This window comes from Protopterus annectens, chromosome 1.part1 (genome assembly GCF_019279795.1).
Source record: "Protopterus annectens isolate FY-2018-M chromosome 1.part1, PAN1.0, whole genome shotgun sequence".
NCBI classification, from domain to species: domain Eukaryota; kingdom Metazoa; phylum Chordata; order Ceratodontiformes; family Protopteridae; genus Protopterus; species Protopterus annectens.
This window is the reverse complement of record NC_056726.1, coordinates 841,184,156-841,203,615: the sequence shown is the minus strand read 5'-3', so window position 1 is coordinate 841,203,615 and position 19,460 is coordinate 841,184,156. Positions and strand designations below refer to the sequence as shown.

The following is a 19,460-nucleotide window of genomic DNA, read 5'->3' as shown; positions in this document are numbered from 1 at the left end:
TCACCTCTGTGGCTCTGCTCGACAGTGACACAGGAAAATAATTTTCTTGGGTGGCAAAAGCCAGGGTACCTTTTTGGCTGGGCTTGTATAGGCCCCAGGGCCGATAACCTAGTACCTACCTATGAACCTATTAAGACTAACCCATGTTGCCTTCTGAATTGGCCTTACACTAATCTATTCACATCTCAGTTTTCCATGAGAGGGTAGAGACTGGGGTCAACTCAGGTTCTACTTGAATCAAGTGCATGAATTCTGAAAGTTCAGGTGTCTGTTTATCTTTACTGCTGAGAAGGAAGGACTGGAAGTTAGTAAGTGACCCTCAAGAGGATAACCATATGTTGTTGTCTTTTCGGCTTTTCCCAGTTGGGGTCGCCACAGCGGAACTCCGGTCCGCTAATGATTGGCAGTAGATTTTGTTATGGTGCCGAGTTGCCAGCCCGATGCCCAACCTTCAGCGAAGGCACGCCCATTCATGCATGTCTTTTGGAGGCCACTCGACCGCAGGGAGTACATGCAGACTCCACACACAAGGCGCTCCAGCCATGAATTGAACAGGAGAACCTCTTGCTGTGAAGCAACAATGCTACTGCTGTACCACCGCGGCTTAAGAGGATAACCATATGCATTTATCTTTTTCCATCAGGTAGTGAACTGCATGTTTGGAAAGTACTGCTGTTAGTAGCCACATCACATCACTAGAGGTATAGCTGTTTGCAGTCCTTGTTTAACAAATGTTTGTGTTGCAGACATTGGTGCTATGACATCATTATCATCAGGATACACCTTCTCCAAGAATTATTGCTTGGATAGTGAGTTTAGGGGCCAGGAACCCATTGTGTCCTTCTGAGTCTTTGCATTTTGGCTGTCCTGTGGCTTATGCCTTTAATGACATGTAAATGTAAACTCCTTCATTGTAAGATGGGTTGCCAACTGGTTGACAAACTGGACACACACTATTAAAGTGGGTGACACCACATCAACCAGCAGACCTGTTAACAGTGGGGTGCCACAGGAGTCCATACTGGGCCCCCTACTGTTTGGTATATACCTATCAGAGGTTCAGGACAAAACTAAGGGGCTGTGGCTGACCAAGTTTGCAGATGACTGCAAACCTAGGTACAATCATTGAATCCCCAAATGATGTCAGTATATTGCAGGAGGGTCTCACGCAGGCCAACAACTGGTGCTTTAGTTACAGACTCAAGCTGAATGTAAAGAAATGGATCATCATTCCCTGCAGCACAAACCATGTCCCCTGACACTATCAAAATAATACCCTAAGTACCCATGAAGTGGTAAGGGACCTGGGATCACAAGTTGACTGTGACCTTAACTCCGACCACCATGTGTCTACGGTAGTAATGACTATGTACATGTTGGTTTACAAATTCCATTGAACATGTGGGAGAAACAGACAAATGTAGGCTTTGTAAAACACAATTGGAAACCGTTGCACACCTTCTTGCTGGTTGTGACATACTAATGGTAGAAGGATTGTATATTGAAAGGTATAATAATGTGGCAAGACTGTTGCACTGGGGATTGTGCAAACATTATAACAGTGAAGTAATTAAAAAACACTGGAAACATGAGCCACAAAGCATCATAGAAAATGATGAAGTTTACATCACATAGGATCCCTTTACAGAATCAAACCTTTCCTAACACCTACAGCAAGGTCCACCATAGCTAGATCTCACCTAATCTCTACTCTTCTCTATGCTTCCCCCATTTACACTAATCTTTCCAAAAACAACATTAAAAAACTAGCAACATCCTATTATAACATAGCTCGATTCGCAGTAGGATCTCCTTTTCAAACTCATCACTGCTTGAACTTAAAAGAACTAGGCTGGATTGAACTTCCTAACCAACTTGTACTTCAACAGCTCTTAATAGCTTATAAGATTCTTTATCAGCCAGCCAACACACCAATACTTTCTAGCATTATTTCAACATACAATAACCTGAAACAACTACGTTCTTCAAATAAACTCCAGATTAATATTACCAAACCCAACAATTATGCAGGCGACTGTCTATTCTCCAACTCTGTTGGAAAAATATGGAATAAACTACCCTCTGATATCACATCTTTGACCTCTTTCCTACTTTTTAAAAGACAACTAAAAATTTATCTCAATAAACATTGGCTTTGCTCCTGCACTAATCCAGATTAACCTCATTTTGTTCTCCTTCACCCTTTCCCTTAACTTTCACTGTACAAAAAAAAAAAAAAAAAAAAAAACCTTATGTTCAATTTATATTATCTGTTTAACTACTTATGTTTCTAATGTAACATTTTAATGCCTTTTTATGATGATAGTGGAGCTTTTCTCCCTGGGCCTCTACTGAAAATGGACATATATCCAGCTAGACTAGCCCGGTCAACAAATGTAAAATAAATAATAAAATAAACATAGGATCACACATTGCCAACAGTTCAAAAGATAGATGCGAGAAAACCAGATATAGCAGGCCATGAAAAGAAGACAAAAGTAACATTGATCATTGAAATTGCTACATCCAGTGACTACAGTGTCTTGTGTAGAGAGAGACACAGTCATAAAATATCAGGATTTGCAGGCAGAAATGAGAGCAATCTAAAAGAAGGACACTGACAGTTCCAATAGTGGTAGGGGCAACAGGTCTTAAAAAAAAAAAAGAATTTACAGTCATACTTGGATATGTTACCAATATGTGTAACTCCATACGAATTGCAGGATAAGTCATTACTAGTACGTTGTGGGTGCTGCAAAGAGCACTTCTGGCTGACATCAAAGATTGAAACAATACTAATTTCATGAACTTTAATCATACTTTGACTTAGAAATGGGGTCTGTTCCCATCATGGTATTAGAAACCCAAAAGATTTGGAGAAATTAAAAAGTAGTAAGGAAAGCTTTCTATGTAGCACACTTGATTAGTAAAGGCATCACCTCAAGAGAAAACCAAGTTATAACCCACCTGTACTTGGCACTTACCTGGCCCATAATTGAGTATGTACCATACTAAGCACCTAGAGCAAATAGAGAGACCTCAGAGGTTTCTAACAAAGATGATCAAGGGGCTCCAGCACGTGCCTTCCACAGACCGACTAAAGTCCCTTTCACTATACTTCGTATCATATAGACTTCTTAGGGGAGACTTGTGCTTGGCCTACAGAGCAATCCAAGACTCAAACTTAATGAATTTGCTGCACATCAGTAAACCAAACAGGACTTGGGCTAGCTGTTCCAGAGACCTAAGTATGGCTTGTTACTTAAATAGGACAGATTGGAGGGACAGATTTATCTCCCAGTGACTGACGCATCGTTGGAACAGACTACCAATTCATGTGAAACGGAACACCTCTATGACACTATTCAAGAGGAACCTGGACGAGTGGATGGGGCTCTGTAAATTCTTACTGGGGCTAGAGCCCACAATCCTCCTGGACATGGGCAGTTATCACTAAATGAAATCTTGGGTATTGACTAGCATTTCTGTAGTATTATATTGGAATGAAACAGCTAAGCTTAAAATGACTTCTGAGTCGATAGCCTAGTAATCTCCTATGATGATCCTATGACACTTTCTGCTTTGGATTCTTCTTGTCATAGATCCACACACAACACCTACTCAATATAAGACGTGTACTAATCATATCAGTTGATTTTTGCTGGTGTCTTTCTTTGTGGGTCATATCTACCCTTTTGTCCACCCCCTGTATTAGATGGTTCTACACTTATATTCATGTATATTTTAGACTTTCTTCAATGCATCATTGCTAGAATCTCCTTGTGTTCTGACTGAGAGTGCTTCTCAAACAATCTGGAAATATAGAGCTGATGAGTATATTTTTTGACACTTTGTTCAGAGTTCTGCACTGTATTTTTGCTTGACTGAATTATTTATATATTTTCTGGCATTGCTTTCTGATCTGTGCTGAAACTTTTTTTCTCCCACCCTCTTGTAATGTTCTTGAAGTTGGTGGCTCTTGCAGTTGCCCGCCCCTACTGTAAATGTGATGTGGGACACTCCTCCCAGCCCCATCTCTTTAGCTCATTCATCCTAATTAATACAGAAATCATTTGGGAAGGCCAAAATCCTTAGTTCCTTAACCCTGAATTGTCTTCTGTTCCTGATCTCTCCCTTTTTACTTGTATATGACACTATTCAGCTGCTTAAATTTTTCTAATTTGTCTTTCTTTCTACTATTGTGTTACTTCATCTTGCTTTGCTTTTTCCTGCTATTTGCTGCCTGTTCTATAAAGTCTTTTCTGTTGCATTTATTACTGCTTGTTTATAGCCTGTCTAAATTAGGTGTTATTCTAAGCTCTTAGTTTTGGTTTAAGCATTTGGGCTTTAGGCCCGCCCCTTAGCTCTCCCTGGCCTTTCTCCCTCAGATTCTGACAAATATGGATGAACAACTTCCTACAGTTTCTCCTGCTAGTCTGGTTGATATGGACATCCTGAGACAGTGTAGCAACTGCCTCATGTACACGGACAACCATCTACTACTACCACCTAGGAACACAATTTGTGAGAGATGCAATTATATTAGGAACCTAGAGTCCAAGCTCCCTCCCTCTCAGTAGGAACTGGCACCAATATCCAAAACTACACCAAACCACTATACGAGCGTTTATGTACATGCATGGAATCAGGAATACCCGACAGGACTAAGTCATCCTCCGCAAGGAAGAGTAAACCTGTCTGGTGGACTTCTGCAATAAATAAACTCTATAACAAAAGGAAAAAATTGCTGTCTAAGACCAAAAAGGATCAGGTGCCCAACTAGAAGCAATATCTCCTTAGCCTGAACAAGTAAATAAGAGCATTAGTGAAATACTCTAAAGCAAACTTCGAGTCCAAATTGGCCACATCTACTAGAGACAATCATAAGGCCTTCTTCACATATGTCTGCAATCTCAAAGGAAGTACCCATATCTCTTAAGAACTGGTGGTCAAGGACACCACATATACAAATGCCGTAGATATAGCAAACTCTCTTGCTGATAGAGTCAGCTAAAACTGCACCCCCCCATCAGTAAATCAGGTCATCCGCAGTACCTGCCCCCTTCCCCTTATATCTAGGGAACAGGTCATCACTGCTCTCTCAAAGGCAAAAAAATACAGCCTCCGTGAGACCTGATAATGTCCCAGACTGCATCCTAAGTGAACTCTGGGAGGAACTTGCAGTACCATTAGACACCCTGTTCAGCCAAAGCCTGAGTACTGGCTTTGTCCCAGCTGAGTGGAGGACAGCCACTGTCATCCATTTACACAAAGGTGGAACGTCCACCAATCTGGGAAATTATAGACCCATCAGCCTAATTAGCCTGATCTGTAAGGCCATGGAATGGATTGTCATGGACCTCATTAACAAAGACATTGGCAACCTACAAACACTTGATCCCACATAGTCTGGCTTCATCAAGGGGAGGTAATTTCTGCTAAATTTGATCGACTTATTTGAGACATTCACCAAAGCCATGGATGAGGGGAAGACGGTGCACACCGCCTACCTTGACCTGGCCAAAGCCTTTGACACTATTCCCCACTCAGGCGTAACAGATAAACTCTCTCAACTAGGCATAAATCCATATGTTACCAGATGGGCAGCAAATTGGCTCACTGATAGAACCCACATAGTTAAAATAGGGGAAGGCATCCCAAGCAGTAGGTCTGTAACAAGAGCCATACCCCAGGGTTTGGTCTTGGGGCCTGTGTTATTTGGGATATACTTTTCTGAGGTGCAGGCCAAAACCATTGGGCTATGGCTGACCAAGTTTGCAGATGACTGCAGGCTGGGTGCTGTCATCAATTCCCCTAGTGATGTGGACACTTAATTTCGTAAGATACTGGAAAATATTAAGGTACAACCCAATACCTTAATTATGGGCAATTTCAACTACTCCACCATCAACTTGGAAAACTACTCATGTACCAACTCATTTGCTCAACGATTTCTGGAATTCATAAATTCCAACACCTTGGATCAGCTTGTCCACACCCCCACCAGGGGCAGCAATATCCTCGACACCTGGTCATTACCAATATGGGTAACTGGTGTTCCACGCCAGAGATAATCTCGCTGGTCAGATCCGACCACAAACTAAGCAACCTAGACATCCATATCCCACCACCCGTTAAGGAAACCACCATCAAAAACTACTCCAAAGCCAACTTCATGCTTATTGAGACAGAAGTGGCAAACTTCACGACACCCATGCAGGCGGAAAGTGGAGGTACGACTGCTGATTCTTACACAAATGCACTGTACAAGCACATACATAAGTGCATGGATCATGCCATCCCCAACAGAACCAAGATGCTATCCTCCAAAAAAAAGGAAGCCAATCTGATGGTCCCCTGCCATAAACAAACTCTACAACAGAAGGAAGACACTGTTGCAAAAATGAGTAAAATCCCAAGATTGGAAGAACTCCCTGGTTAGACTCAGCAAGAAGCTGAGATACCTCATAAAATCCTCCAAAGCCAGTTATGGAAATAAAATCACCACTGATTCCACAGACTACCACAAAGCATTCTACAGTTATGTCAAGAATCTCAGTGGCAACACTCAGATCTGCTCTGAGCTACAGCACAATGGCACTAAATATACAGCACCAACCGATATTGCCAACATCCTGACAGATAGATTCAGTGCTAACTTTACCCCCTCTCACCCTCCAAAGGGCCCATCTTAATACTGGAAGAATGCAAAGCCCCTGTAATCATGGATGAATATGTAAAGACTGCACTCTCCAAAGCCAAGAACACAGCATCCATGGGACCAGACAACATCTCAGGCTTGCGTTCTGCACAAACTACAGAACGAACTGGCACCCCACCCAAGTACCATGTTCAATCATAGCCTCACCTCAGGCTATGTGCCTACTGAATGGTGCACAGAGACACTTATCACACTCCACAAAGGGGGTACCACCACAGACCCTGGAAACTACCGCCCCATTAGCCTGATGAGCCTGGTCTGCACGGCCATGGAACATATCATCTTGGAGTTTATAAACAAAGACATAGGTAACCTCCAAACCCTGGACCCCACTCAGCTTGGGTTTGTAAAAGGTAGATCATGTCTGCTAAACCCAATTGACTTCTTTGAAGCACTCACTAGAGCCGTAGACGAGGGCAAGGTAGTGCACACAGCCTATCTTGACCTTGCCAAGGCTTTCGATACCATCCTCCACTCTGGAATTATAGATAAACTCATTAAACTGGGCACAAATCCCTGTGTCACAAGATGGGTGGCCAACTGGCTCACTGACAGAACCCACACAGTAAAAGTAGCCGACTCCAAGGACGACTTCAGACCACTGAAGAGTGGAGTACCACAGGGTTTGGTCCTGGGTCCTCTCCTGTTCGGCATCTACTTCTCTGAAGTGCAGGCCAACACAGAAGGTGTTTGGCTAACAAAGTTTGCAGATGACTGCAAACTGGGAGCCATAGTAAAATCACCTAATGACGTAGACATTCTACCAAAGGGCCTTACAGAGACGGATGCTTGGTGTCAAAGTCATGGCCTCAAGCTCAATGCCAGGATGTGCATTGTCATCCCGTTTGGGGAAAAAACTCTGTACCCATGAACTACCACATAGGTGGTAGCTCAAACACTGAAAGTGTGATAAGAGACCTCAGGACACAGGTGGACAGTAGTCTCTCCTTTGATAACCACATCACCACAGTAGTCTGGAAATCCTTCTACGTGGCACACCTCATCACATAAGGGTTCTCCTCTAGAAAGAAGGAGGTCATTGTTCCGCTCTACTCATCCCTCATCAGATCCATTATAGAGTACAATGCCCCGTTTGGCATGCATCTCACAAGACACCTACAACAGTTGGAAAGGCCACAGAAATACCTCACTAAGAGGATTATGGGCCTCAAACAGATGCCATATGCAGACCGTCTCAAAAAAACTCCAGCTCTACTCTGTCGCATATCGCTTTCTCTGAGGCGATCTCTGCCTAACATACAAAGCTATGTCAAACCCAAAGCTGTTGGACATGCTACACTTAAAGAAATCCCAGTCTCTCTGAACCACATGCTTCAGGGACCTAAATCATGTCACCACAATAAGCAGAACATACTGGAGGGATAGATTTCTGTCTCAGAGACTTCCCATACTCTGGAACAAACTACCCGTTCATGTCAAGCAAAGCTCCTCATTGGCCCTCTTTAAGAAAAATCTTGATGACTGGATGGGAAATAAAAAATTCACCTCGGGGATCACTTCTGCAGCACTGCTTGACAGGGGCACAGGAAAATAATTTTCTTGGGTGGCGAAAGCCAGGGAACCTTTTTGTCTAGTCTTATATAGGCCCCAAGGCTGATAGCCTACCTATGAACATCCTCCAAGAGGGTCTCACTCAAATGACTTGTGCCAGAAGCATGGCCTCAAGCTGAATACCAAAAAATGCATCATCATCCCCTTTGGGGAGAGTGACGTCCCCACAAATTATCACATTAATAACGTCTTAAACACTTAGCAATCTGACTTTTGACCACCATGTTGCTTCCGATGTATGGAAAGCCTTTTACATGGTCCACCTCATAAGTAAGGGTATCTCATCCAGGGGCAAGGAGGTCATAACATCCCTGTATTCTTCCCTTATGAAGCCCATTATGGAGTACAATGCCTCTTTTAGCATGTACCTTGCAAAGCACATACAGCAGCCGGAGAGGCAACAGGGGTTCGTCACCAGGAGAATCCAGGGCCTCAAACATCTACCATACACAGGCTAAAAGCCCTATCCCTCTACTTGGTTTCATACAGACTCCACAGAGGTGACCTCTGTCTGGCATACAAAGCGATCATGTACCCCACTTTGATGGGACTGCTGTATATCTGCAAGTCAAGTTTTACTCGAGTAGCCTGGACGCTCAGCCTCAACCTGGTCTGTGATATCAACAAGACTTGTTGGCGGGACAGATTTCTGTCCCAGAAACTCACCCATCTGGGAATAGTCTCCCTCTCCACATCAAGCAGAGTACCTCTTTACCTATATTTAGTGCAGCCTGGATAACGGAATGGGAAACAGAAAATATACAACTGCGATTCCACCCATGTCCCTGCTGGACAGGGGCATTGTGGGTGCTGATTTGTCTAAATATGGGCTAAACTCTTGGCTAGGCTTATAAGGGCCTCCGGGCAAATAGCCTAGTAACCTCCTGTGATCCTATTTTCCTCTCTTTAATAGAATGTTCTCAGTATCTGATAGAGGGTGTAGCTGATATGTCCAGCATTCTGAGCATGGAGTCCTAATCTGACATTTGACATCACAATGAGATCATGCATGCAGATGTAACCCAGTCAGAGGTAGCAGCAAAGATATCCCCAGTCATAGATCCACCAAGAAGCGCACCTTCACAGTTCAACTTATATGCATAATGCGTTCTTGTCTGTTTAACTAGACGTGAAGTACTAAAATGGTGACTGTTCCTTTTGATAAAAAATAGTAAGGCAGATTCTGGTTAAAAAATGAATTTCCTTTACTTCACATTTTTGTTATACACTGTAAACTGGATGCATTCATTTTTTTTTTCAGTCAATATCTGACCTAAAATGGGTATGTGTTTTTGTCCTCCAGTATACTGGGAAGTTTAAGGTGTAGAATATAGTTCAGGGAAGGCATGTTTAGAGTTAATACTAAACTGAAAGCAAACTGTACTCTAAGCTCTGCATTAAAGAACATGTCGAGTAATATAGCCATTGTAAACAAAACTCTAACCTGCACATCAAGTAGCTGAACCAATACTATACATTGAGTAAGTGGGAAGTAGATGAGTTTAAGTCCAATTTCTTTTCTCCAGATTTAAATTCTCCAGTTGATTTTTCCCGTAGGGAGTCACTGCCTTTGCAGTTTCTTCTTGTGTGCTAGCAGTGATTCAGCGTGTGTTGATATGTTTTCACAATACAGTTGATGAGCTGTGGAATTACTGTATAAGTAAAAGGTGGATCTGGGGTGTGGAGGGGGACATTCTTATGTACCAACAAACTAGGCTTTTTGTGTGTTTTGTTGAGTTAAAGCATGGACTAGTTTGTTTCATCTGGTTGAGGCTTCTGTGAATTAAGACTTGAAATATCATGGAAGACTGTAACAAAGTCTTAGTACATGCAGTTTTTTTCTTTTTCTGTATAAAGAATCAGAAAATATCTTGAAAGATGACTTCTGCAGTACTGCGTGATATCTGCAATTTTGTTTTTTTGTTTTTTTTGCAGGGAAATGCACGAAAGAAGATGTTGAGTATGTATTTCTTTGAAGAGTTTATGGATAGAGTCAAGTATAACAGGTAAGTAACATCATTAAGAGACAAAATTTTCTTACACACCTTTACTTCTGACAAGATTTCAAATGATTGCGTCTCTAATATTGTGGCTGTTTTGATCTCCCTATGTAGAAAAGGACTTCATCACTAAAATAGTTTGACGTATTGTGACATTTGTAGAGAGTTGATGTAAGAAACATGCCTGTAAATTGCCCCTAGAGTCTATTATATTTTGCTGTCTGCTTCAGGGTCAGTGGAGCTGCTGCATGTTTAATTTTAATAGAAAAAAATGATTTTTAATGTCATAATCTGTTGTTCTGCTGTGTTAAATATTCTCTAGTGTTTCCTGCTGAAACTTGGGTAGCTGATAGGTGTAGCATAGTCCATGTCCAGGCCTGCTGCTTCTGGAACTGTTTGTAGTGGCTTGTTTAGCATGAGCATGTTTTTCCGAGCCATCTTGGATTGGAAGGGGCCTAGCTGCAGTGTTGTGAGAGAATTGTTTGATTGGCACCTGACTGGTAAAGGGAGACCAGTCTAGGGCTTGGAATAAGCATCCTCATTGGTCCTTTTGAATTTCGTTGGAGTATTTTGCAAGTTTTAGCTTCTGGTATTTAGGCCCTGCATCTGAGCAGGTTTCTGCTTGTTTGTACAGAGTTGAACTGAGGTAGGCTACCAGCCACAACTCTGAGGTGAAATGCCAGATGACTAGAGGCTTCTGAGCTTCCAGAAAAACATAAGTTGCCTGTTCTGTTTTTTTTTTTTTTTTTTTTTTTTTGCTTTAGTTTTTTATGCACTTTTTTATTGTCTGCCACTTGCTTTTATACTGTATTCATTTACTCAAGTACACTGTTGTACAGCAATTGGCTGCTACACTGCACCTGTAAATCAAATTTTATTGCTGCTTTCACTGTTTAGCAAGCTTTTTTGTTCTTTCCACTAGTTAAGTATTTGCTGGTATTTTTCTCACTGTTTTAAACCTATCTGTTCTGCCTGCTGTAGTTTTCCCGCCAAGCAGTACTTAATTAACCGATCTGTTAACTGCTTAAATCATTTTTTAGAGCCGCCTGGCTGATTTTCTGCTGTTTTAAACAATTTTTTCAGTGCCTTATTGCTATTTTTCCTGCCGTGTTAAATATTCTCTACTGTTTCCTGCTGAAACTAGGGTACCTAGTAGCAGTAGCAGAGTCCAGATCCAGGCCTGCTGCTTCTGGAATTGTTTGTAGTGCTTTGTTTGTTCTGAGCAAGTTTTCCAGGCCATCTTGGATTGGAAGGGGCCGATCTGCACTTTTATGAGAGAATTGTGTTTGATTGGCACCTGACTGGTAAAGGGAGGCTGGTCTAGGGCTTGGAATAAGCATCCTCATTGGTCCTTTTGAGTTTTGTAGAGTTTTTTTTTTTTTATTTTCAAGTTTTAGCTTCTGGTGTTTAGGCCCTGCATCTGAACAGGTCTTGCAGCACTGTCCACTTCCATGCAATTGTGCGCCAAAGCTGGACAGTTAAATTAAACACATTTTCCCTTAAAACCTAGGCAGAAATATCCATTCGTCAAGCTCCTTTATGATTCTGTGCGGAGTCTGCATGTCCTCCCTGTGGTCACGTGGGTTTCCTCTGGGTGCTCCGGTTTCTTCCCACATCCCAAAGACATGCTGTAGGTGGATTGGACACTCTAAATTGGCCTTAGGTGTGAGTGTGTGCGTGTATGTGCCTTCTGTGGAAGGTTGGGTGCCGGGCTGGCAACTCGACACCGTAAAACTCCACTGCCAATCATGAGCGGACAGTGATCCGCTGTGGCGACCCCTAACCGTGAAAAAGCAGAAAGAAGAAGAAGAAGTGACAACAGTCTTCAACCTAGCATTATGGACAGTTGTTGTTTCTCCTGCCAACCTTGTTGACTTGGGTCTCTTGAGACAGTGTAGCAATTGCCTCATGTACGCAGTCTAGTACAGAGTGCGAGAGATGCATTTACACCAAGAATCTAGAATCCATGCTCTCTCAAACTCAAAACATGAACACAGAGAAGGTTGGCAACTGCATATTCACATAGTACCACTGCTCTTACACATACCATTACCAATACTCATAATACGCATCAAACACACAAATCCACATACGCAAAGCTTCTCGAAAATTTTACCAAAACACCAGAGACCTCCAAAACATAAGTCTGCTAAAGCTAGTTTTCTTGTCATTGGAGACTCAATAGTGAGGCACACAGATGTCCCACTCACTAGGTTGGAGTCACTGTCTGCTGCCTGTCCGGTGCCAGGCTTCGCCAAATCACGCTTGCACTCAGGTATCTCATCAACAAGTACCGATATGAGTCTGTCATAATTCATGTTGGTGTGAATGACGTGAGACATACCTCACTGGACTATATGAAGAGAGACATGGTCGAGCTCTCTGAGTATATGTGTTCCAGGCAGTTATGTCCCTAGCCTTGAGCAGCATACTACCCTCACCTAGAATGATGCCACCATATAAACAAAAAAATGATTGATTTCATTAATTGGCTTAGTTTTTGGTGTCATTCCAAGGGGATCCAGTTACTGTCTGCTTGGGAAGCCATGGTTGACAAACCTCACTGTTTTGCCAGAGATGGTTTGCACCACCTTGCACTCCTAGGCCTTCAACTGCTGGCAAGGGCTCTTGCCTTCCCCGTAGTGCCTTTTTTAGGCAAGGTCTCGAAAACAATCAGAGCGAAATAAGGGTCATGCTGCTTAATGCTAGGAGCTTAAATAAAAAAAAAACTGCACTCCCTGGAAGCACTTCTGTCACTAGAAGATGTAGATATCTGTGCAGTCACAGAAACTTGGTTTAAGGCCTCAGATAGTACCCCAGCCCTGCAAGGCTACAATGCCTTCCACACCTTTAGACTGCAAAATGAACGTGTGAAAACCAAAGGGGGGTAGTGTTTTAATCTGTATTAGAGGTAAATTCACCTCATATCTAGTTAGACTGCACAACTCCATGGAGTTACTCCAGGTCCTGGTTACAGTGGGTAAGACCCCCATTCAAGTCCTAGCCAGTTATAGATTCCTCCTGTATGGGTCACGACACCCTCTTAACTAAACTGAAGACGATCCAAGGTTTGCTGAACACACACTGGTTATGAGTGATTTCAATTATGTCACCATCAAATGGCAAACCTACTCCAGCCCAAACTCGCTAGCACAAAAGTTACTTGACTTTGTGAATTCAAATGCCCTAGAGCAAATTGTCCATACCCTGACAAGAGGAACAAACATTCTAGATCTGGTCCTTACCAGATGTGAAACAGGTGCACTGCTGCAACTGTTCATAGGTTCATAGGTTGGTGCTAGGCTATCTGCCCAAGGGCCTAAGTAAGCCTAGCCAACAAGGTTCCCTGGCTTACGGCACCCAAGAAAGTTAATTTCCTGTGCCCCTGTCGAGCAGAGCCACAGAAGTGATCCCCAGAGTGTATTTCCTATTTCCCATCCACTCAACAAGATTTTTCTTACAGTGCTAATGAGGAACTTTGCTTGACATATTACAGCCTTTCTCCCTGCAAGCATAATTCTACATGCAAGCTATTCAACACTAATGTGTGCTGCCTCTTTAGTCAAACAGCGCTACAATGACTTACAGCATTCCTTAAAAACTGAAAATGAAACTACTCTTAAATCCAAAGAAAACAAATCTTACTCTTTTCACCTCCTACACAGCAGTCAAACTACTATGACTTAAAATATTATTAGACAATAAAACACAAAACTATGATTAGAACTAGCACATAACCATCTCTTTCTCAGCTAACTACAATAGATAGACGTCTGTATAAGCCAGAAAATTCCCCGGCTGCAACATTGTAACACTATTCCCCCAAAAGAATTTTATGCTCTAGTATAACATTATATTGCAAAACTCTTCCCGAATAGAATTTTATGCTCTAGAGAAAAATCATTAATCACTATAACCAAATAATCTAAAACTGTAGGTAAATCTCTGTATTCTAATAGTGTGGCCAAACTATGGAACCACTTACCACTATCACTGAAATTCATTCAGCATGCAAACTCATGTAAAACATAACTAAAACTTTGCCTATCGAATCAGTAGCTCTGCTCCTGTATATCTCCAGGATAAATGCCACTGTAATCTTCAGCCTTTTACATTTTCAAACCATTTCTCTTCACTCAGAATTTTATGACCCACAACCTGTCATCACCAATGCTCACAGGGATTTACTAGCATCGTCCAGCCTTATATACTGTGTACGTATGTATGTATATATATATGTGTGTGTATATATGTATATATATATATATATATATATATATATATGTGTATATATATATATATATATATATATATATATATATATATATATATATATATATATATAAAAAAATATATAAAATAATTTGCTAACACTGCACACCCCTCCACCTCTGTAGTTCTAATATATAAACCTTAAGATAGCCATATATACCTATCCCTGAACCTGCTTAATACTCCACCTTTTAACTGCAATATTATCATTTTCTGCCCTGCCAAGTTCCTTCCCTCACCTCCATTTCTTTGAATTTTCAAACAATCATTAATCACAAGATCTATTACATGTTTTTCAGACTCACTAATACACTTCTTCAAATACTCAGTGTCCAGCAGCAACTAAATATGTATCTTTTACATTATAATAGTTGCCTTTATTTCATATGAGTGTAATCTAATTAGCAAAGGTATGTGCAGTTGTTATTGTATATTACTTAATGTCTGTTGATGTATATTACTGAATGTCTTCTTAAAAGTGTTTGTTGGACCCTCATTAGTTAAAACTGATCACAAATCAGTCATCTTCAAACTGACACTAACACCAGAACTAACAAAGGGTGAAATCGGACTAAAAAACCTCACCAAGGCAAACTATACTTTCCTAGGTGAAGGTATAAATGCATTCCAAGCCTCACCTCAAGCTGAAAGAGGTATCTAATTTGGATTGCAGTCTTACCTAGTGTTAGTTGCACCTGGAGAAATTCAGAAGCATTGTGTTGGGCAACTAGCATGGTGTTATGAATATTTTTGGTGAATATGGACACTCCTCCACTTTTAGTGTTTTGGTCCTGGTTTAGTAGCCGAAAAGTGTGGTAAGAGTTGTAGCCTGGCATTGCAGGATCACTCTCTGGAGCCTTGAACCATTACTCAGTTACTACACAGATATCAATGTTCTCCATTTTTAGGAGTGCCTTGAGAGAGTGCATTTTGAGGTTTAGACTTCTGGCATTGAGTAGCACTACCTTCAGATTTTGCATGCTTGTACCTGTTACAGTGGTGGTTTTGTCCTTTGAACTTTGCCTAAAAAAGGCACTATAGGGGTGGCAAGAGCCTTAGGCAGTAACCTGTATCCCAGGGACGACAGGTGCAGACTATCTCAGTCTAAGCATCGTGGTCCGTCGATCAGGTTGTCCCAGGCAGACCGATACTGGATCCCCTTTGAATGACACCAGAAGCTTAGCCAATTGTTGAAGTCAATCATTTTGCCCTTATATTGTGGTATCATTCTGGGCAAAGGCAGGATGCTACTCAGGGCTAGGGTCATACCTGCCTGGCCACATGATTCAAGAGCTCTTCCATGTCTCTTTTCATGTAGTCCAGGGAGGTACGTCTCATGTCATTCACTCCAACATGGACGATGACAGAGTCATATTTGTACTTGTTGTGGAGTGATTTGAGTGCATGTGTTATGTGGCGGATCCTGGTACCCGAGAGGCAGCTGACTGTAATTTTCTCCTTGTTCAGCCTGGTGAGTGGGACATCAGTGTGCCTGACTATAGAGTGACCTATGACTAAAGTGTTAGGTACGTTGTCTTGCCTTAGGGGCTGTTGCTGGGTGGCACACTAGTGTTGTGAGCTGTGTGACACTTTGGTTGTGATTGGTGTTTGCATTTCAGCTTCGGAGGTCCTTGTTGCTTGGGCAGGTTGCAGTTAAGGGCCTCCGCATATGTGGATTTAATGTTGCTATGTGTGGGTGTTGATGGTGCGGGTTTAGAAGGGCTATGTGTTGCTTGAGGTGTAGTGCGGCTGTTAACTTTCTCCTCTTGACTGTCTAGCACAATCTTGGGTGGAGAGAGCTTTTCTTCCAGGTTGGGTATGTAAGTGCATCTCTCACAGGTTGTAGTGTTGGGTGATAGGAGGAGAGGTTTGTCTGTGTACACAAGGCAATTGCTCCATTGCCCCAGTATGCCCAGATTCACCAGGTGGACAGGAGAATTCACTGGAATCTGCCACTTGGACATGCCTGGTTTGGTGCTTTTTTGTAAAGTACAGGAGCTGTTTTCCCTTGCCTTAGCAAGGTTCTTTACAATTATAGGCTGTTTAGTGCCTATGATTAATTTCTCCTTATTAACAAGGAGAGTTGAGTGTTTGTATCAGTTTAAGGCTTCCTAGTGTTTTCCAGCAGGTATTAGAGCAAGTGCTAGTCACAGGGATGCTTAAAGGTAATCCTAAACACTGCAGTGTGCACTGGATAAGTTAGATGTGAAAGTAGGTAACTTAGGTTTTACCTGTCTAAACGTTTTAGTGGAGAGTCACTATTTTTAAAACAGCAAGATAGATTGAAAGGGTGTGGTAACTTTTGTATTCTGGTACTATGGAATACAGTAGGATGGCCAGTAAATTTAAATAGTTGAAGGGGAGTGATTTCATAAAATGATAATTTTGTGCTTACTCACACAAGCCAGTGAAAGCAGAGAGGAAATGAGATAATATGCTCAAATTAACATAAGAGGCAGGCAACTAGAAAGACAGTGGTATTTAAGAACACAACAGTAAGTGGTTGGGAGGGTAGGGAAAAATTACTGCCTGACTCACAAGAGCGAGAGCTGTGGTCTCTCTTGAAGTTTTAATATGCAGTTAAAAGCAGAATACAAGTATCCTTTGTGGACAATAAAAGAAGTTGTGCAGCCTCAGTGGTTACTTTATCAAAGGGCTTTCAGACACCATAAAACATGTCTATGAGTTGCGTAAATAAACACTTCCAGGAAAAATTAAAGGGCACTGAACAAGGGCCTTGTCTACCTCTTTTGCCTTCAGGCCAGATTGCTTTTGGATTCGATCTGTGCAGCAGCTACCTGTCTAATCCCCATATCTTTATCACTAATTACAAAGTAAAACACCAACTGTAGAAGCAAGAATATGTAGATTCTCCGATAAACACCGCTCGTACACAGGATGAAGTAAAAAATTTTTTATTTTCACAACACAAGAGTGGATCACTGGTTTAGCACTTTCAACTGGGAAATCCAGTCTTCCTCAGAACAATGTAGTAATACATATCCAGAGTTTAAATAGTATCAAGCCTTAATCCATTTAAAAAACCCCGCCAAAATCTTTAAAGCTATACAAGCCTATTTACTTCAAACACATATGTAATATAAATCCAAACTGTATACGAAATCAAGAAATCTTATGAGTGATGTTAAAAATGAAATTAATTACCTTTATACTAGTAAAAACACTTATATATGAGAAACCTATCTTATAAAAGAATTGACTGTGTACATTTATAAATATAATTAATCAAACAGATTCTGACAAAATATCTACACGTTAAATATAATCTAAATACTTATATGATCATATGTATATAATTCTAATTGGTTCCTAAAAACTGTCCTAGATATTAAATGCAAAACTATCCAATAGTAATATATGCTTAAAAACAGTATAAAAATATTGCAAAAGTTAGAAAATGGTCTTATAATAAATATATATAATATGTATAATAAATAGAATAATTACATATAATGAATGAAATACTACTTAATACATAATGATACATTCTAAATATGAGTTGTGAATGGGTTTGAAAATGTAATATATATTGATTATTATAAAAGAGCTAAAATAGGTTTAATACTGATAAAATCATTGAGACCTGGCAATCTGGTGGCATCTGTATACATCTGCCATCAATCAATATATATTTATTTATTTTTTAACATGTCTTTACATCACTCTAAACTCTGGATATGTACTACATTGTTCTGAGACTGGTTCAGTTGAGCAACCAGTGATCCTCTGTGTGTGAAAATAAAACTTCATCCTGTGCGCAGTGTCGGAGAATCTACATCTTCTTGCTTCTACTAATTACAAAGTAGATGTGGCATCCTGGAACAGGGAATCCTTTGGTTCCATGGTCCTGAAGAGTTTTTTTTCAGTGAGCCACCCAAGAATCAGGTGCTGGGGACACTGTCCCAAACAGCAAGAATGAAGGCGAGATATGGACAACCTAACATAAAGAAGTTGTGTACTTACCATAACGTTCCATGTTTGTTGTCCTTGATCTCGCCTTTCTTCTTGCATCCCTCCCTCCTTCCCCTTCCTGGAGGATCAAGAGGGATCCCTTATTTTTTGGCTATACTTGACTGGGTTTCATTTATACCATTCCTTATGGTTAGTTTCAGTTTACTACTATTACCTTGTGGAGGGATCACACCTTTATATGCAGGTGTCATCGGATATGTAAAGGAGAGTATATCTCTTATCATTTATATGGTCTATTGTTGGGTTATCACAAACAAGATCTGGGTAACTACCTCTAGGCATGCTTGGATAGGGGCTAGCCTCAAGCTATAATATACGGCCGAGTCATAGCCAAGGATCGTCTCTGTACCCCAAACAGCAAGAAGGAAGGCAAGATCAAGGACAACAAACATGGGACATTATGGTGAGTACATAACTTCTTTTTTCAGATGAAGGACTTTTTTAAGTTGGACTGCATTCAGGTTGCTGAGACCAAAAAAGAGGTATTATGACCTTTTACAAATGGAGTCTCCTAATCCGTCTGCAGTCCCTCCTGTGCATCCTGCCTTGTTAAATGCCTTCCTAGCTGCCTCTAAAAATCCAGATTCACACCCCCCTGCACATAAGTGCCCTGATAGGTTTTATAAAGTCCCTGAAGATGCTAAATTTCTCTTCAAGGCTCCTTCTGGAGACCCCTACACCATTTCTGTGGCTGCAGATAAAACCTCCAAGAAACCTCCAAGCTTCTCCCCTACACTACCCTCCTTCCCTCAGACAAGGAGAACAGGTTAATGAAACGCCTAGGCAAAAAAGTTTACTTTACTCATCTGCCACTTTAGAAGTGAGAGCCATTAACTACCAGAATCATATGGCCAAATACTCTTTGGCCTTCTTTTCTGATGCTATTAAGCAATTGGGTGACC

The 19,460-nt window shown here is 41.2% G+C and overlaps 1 protein-coding gene across 1 annotated transcript in view; it reads left to right on the top strand.

The window, feature by feature from the left end:
- TAF1C (TATA-box binding protein associated factor, RNA polymerase I subunit C) overlaps window positions 1–19,460 on the top strand; it is a 1,469,099-nt gene that overhangs the window by 368,853 nt on the left and 1,080,786 nt on the right. The window contains exon 6 of the mRNA XM_044078672.1: window positions 10,229–10,299. Coding sequence (XP_043934607.1) covers window positions 10,229–10,299 — 71 coding nt within the window. The remainder of the gene's footprint in view (window positions 1–10,228; window positions 10,300–19,460) is intronic.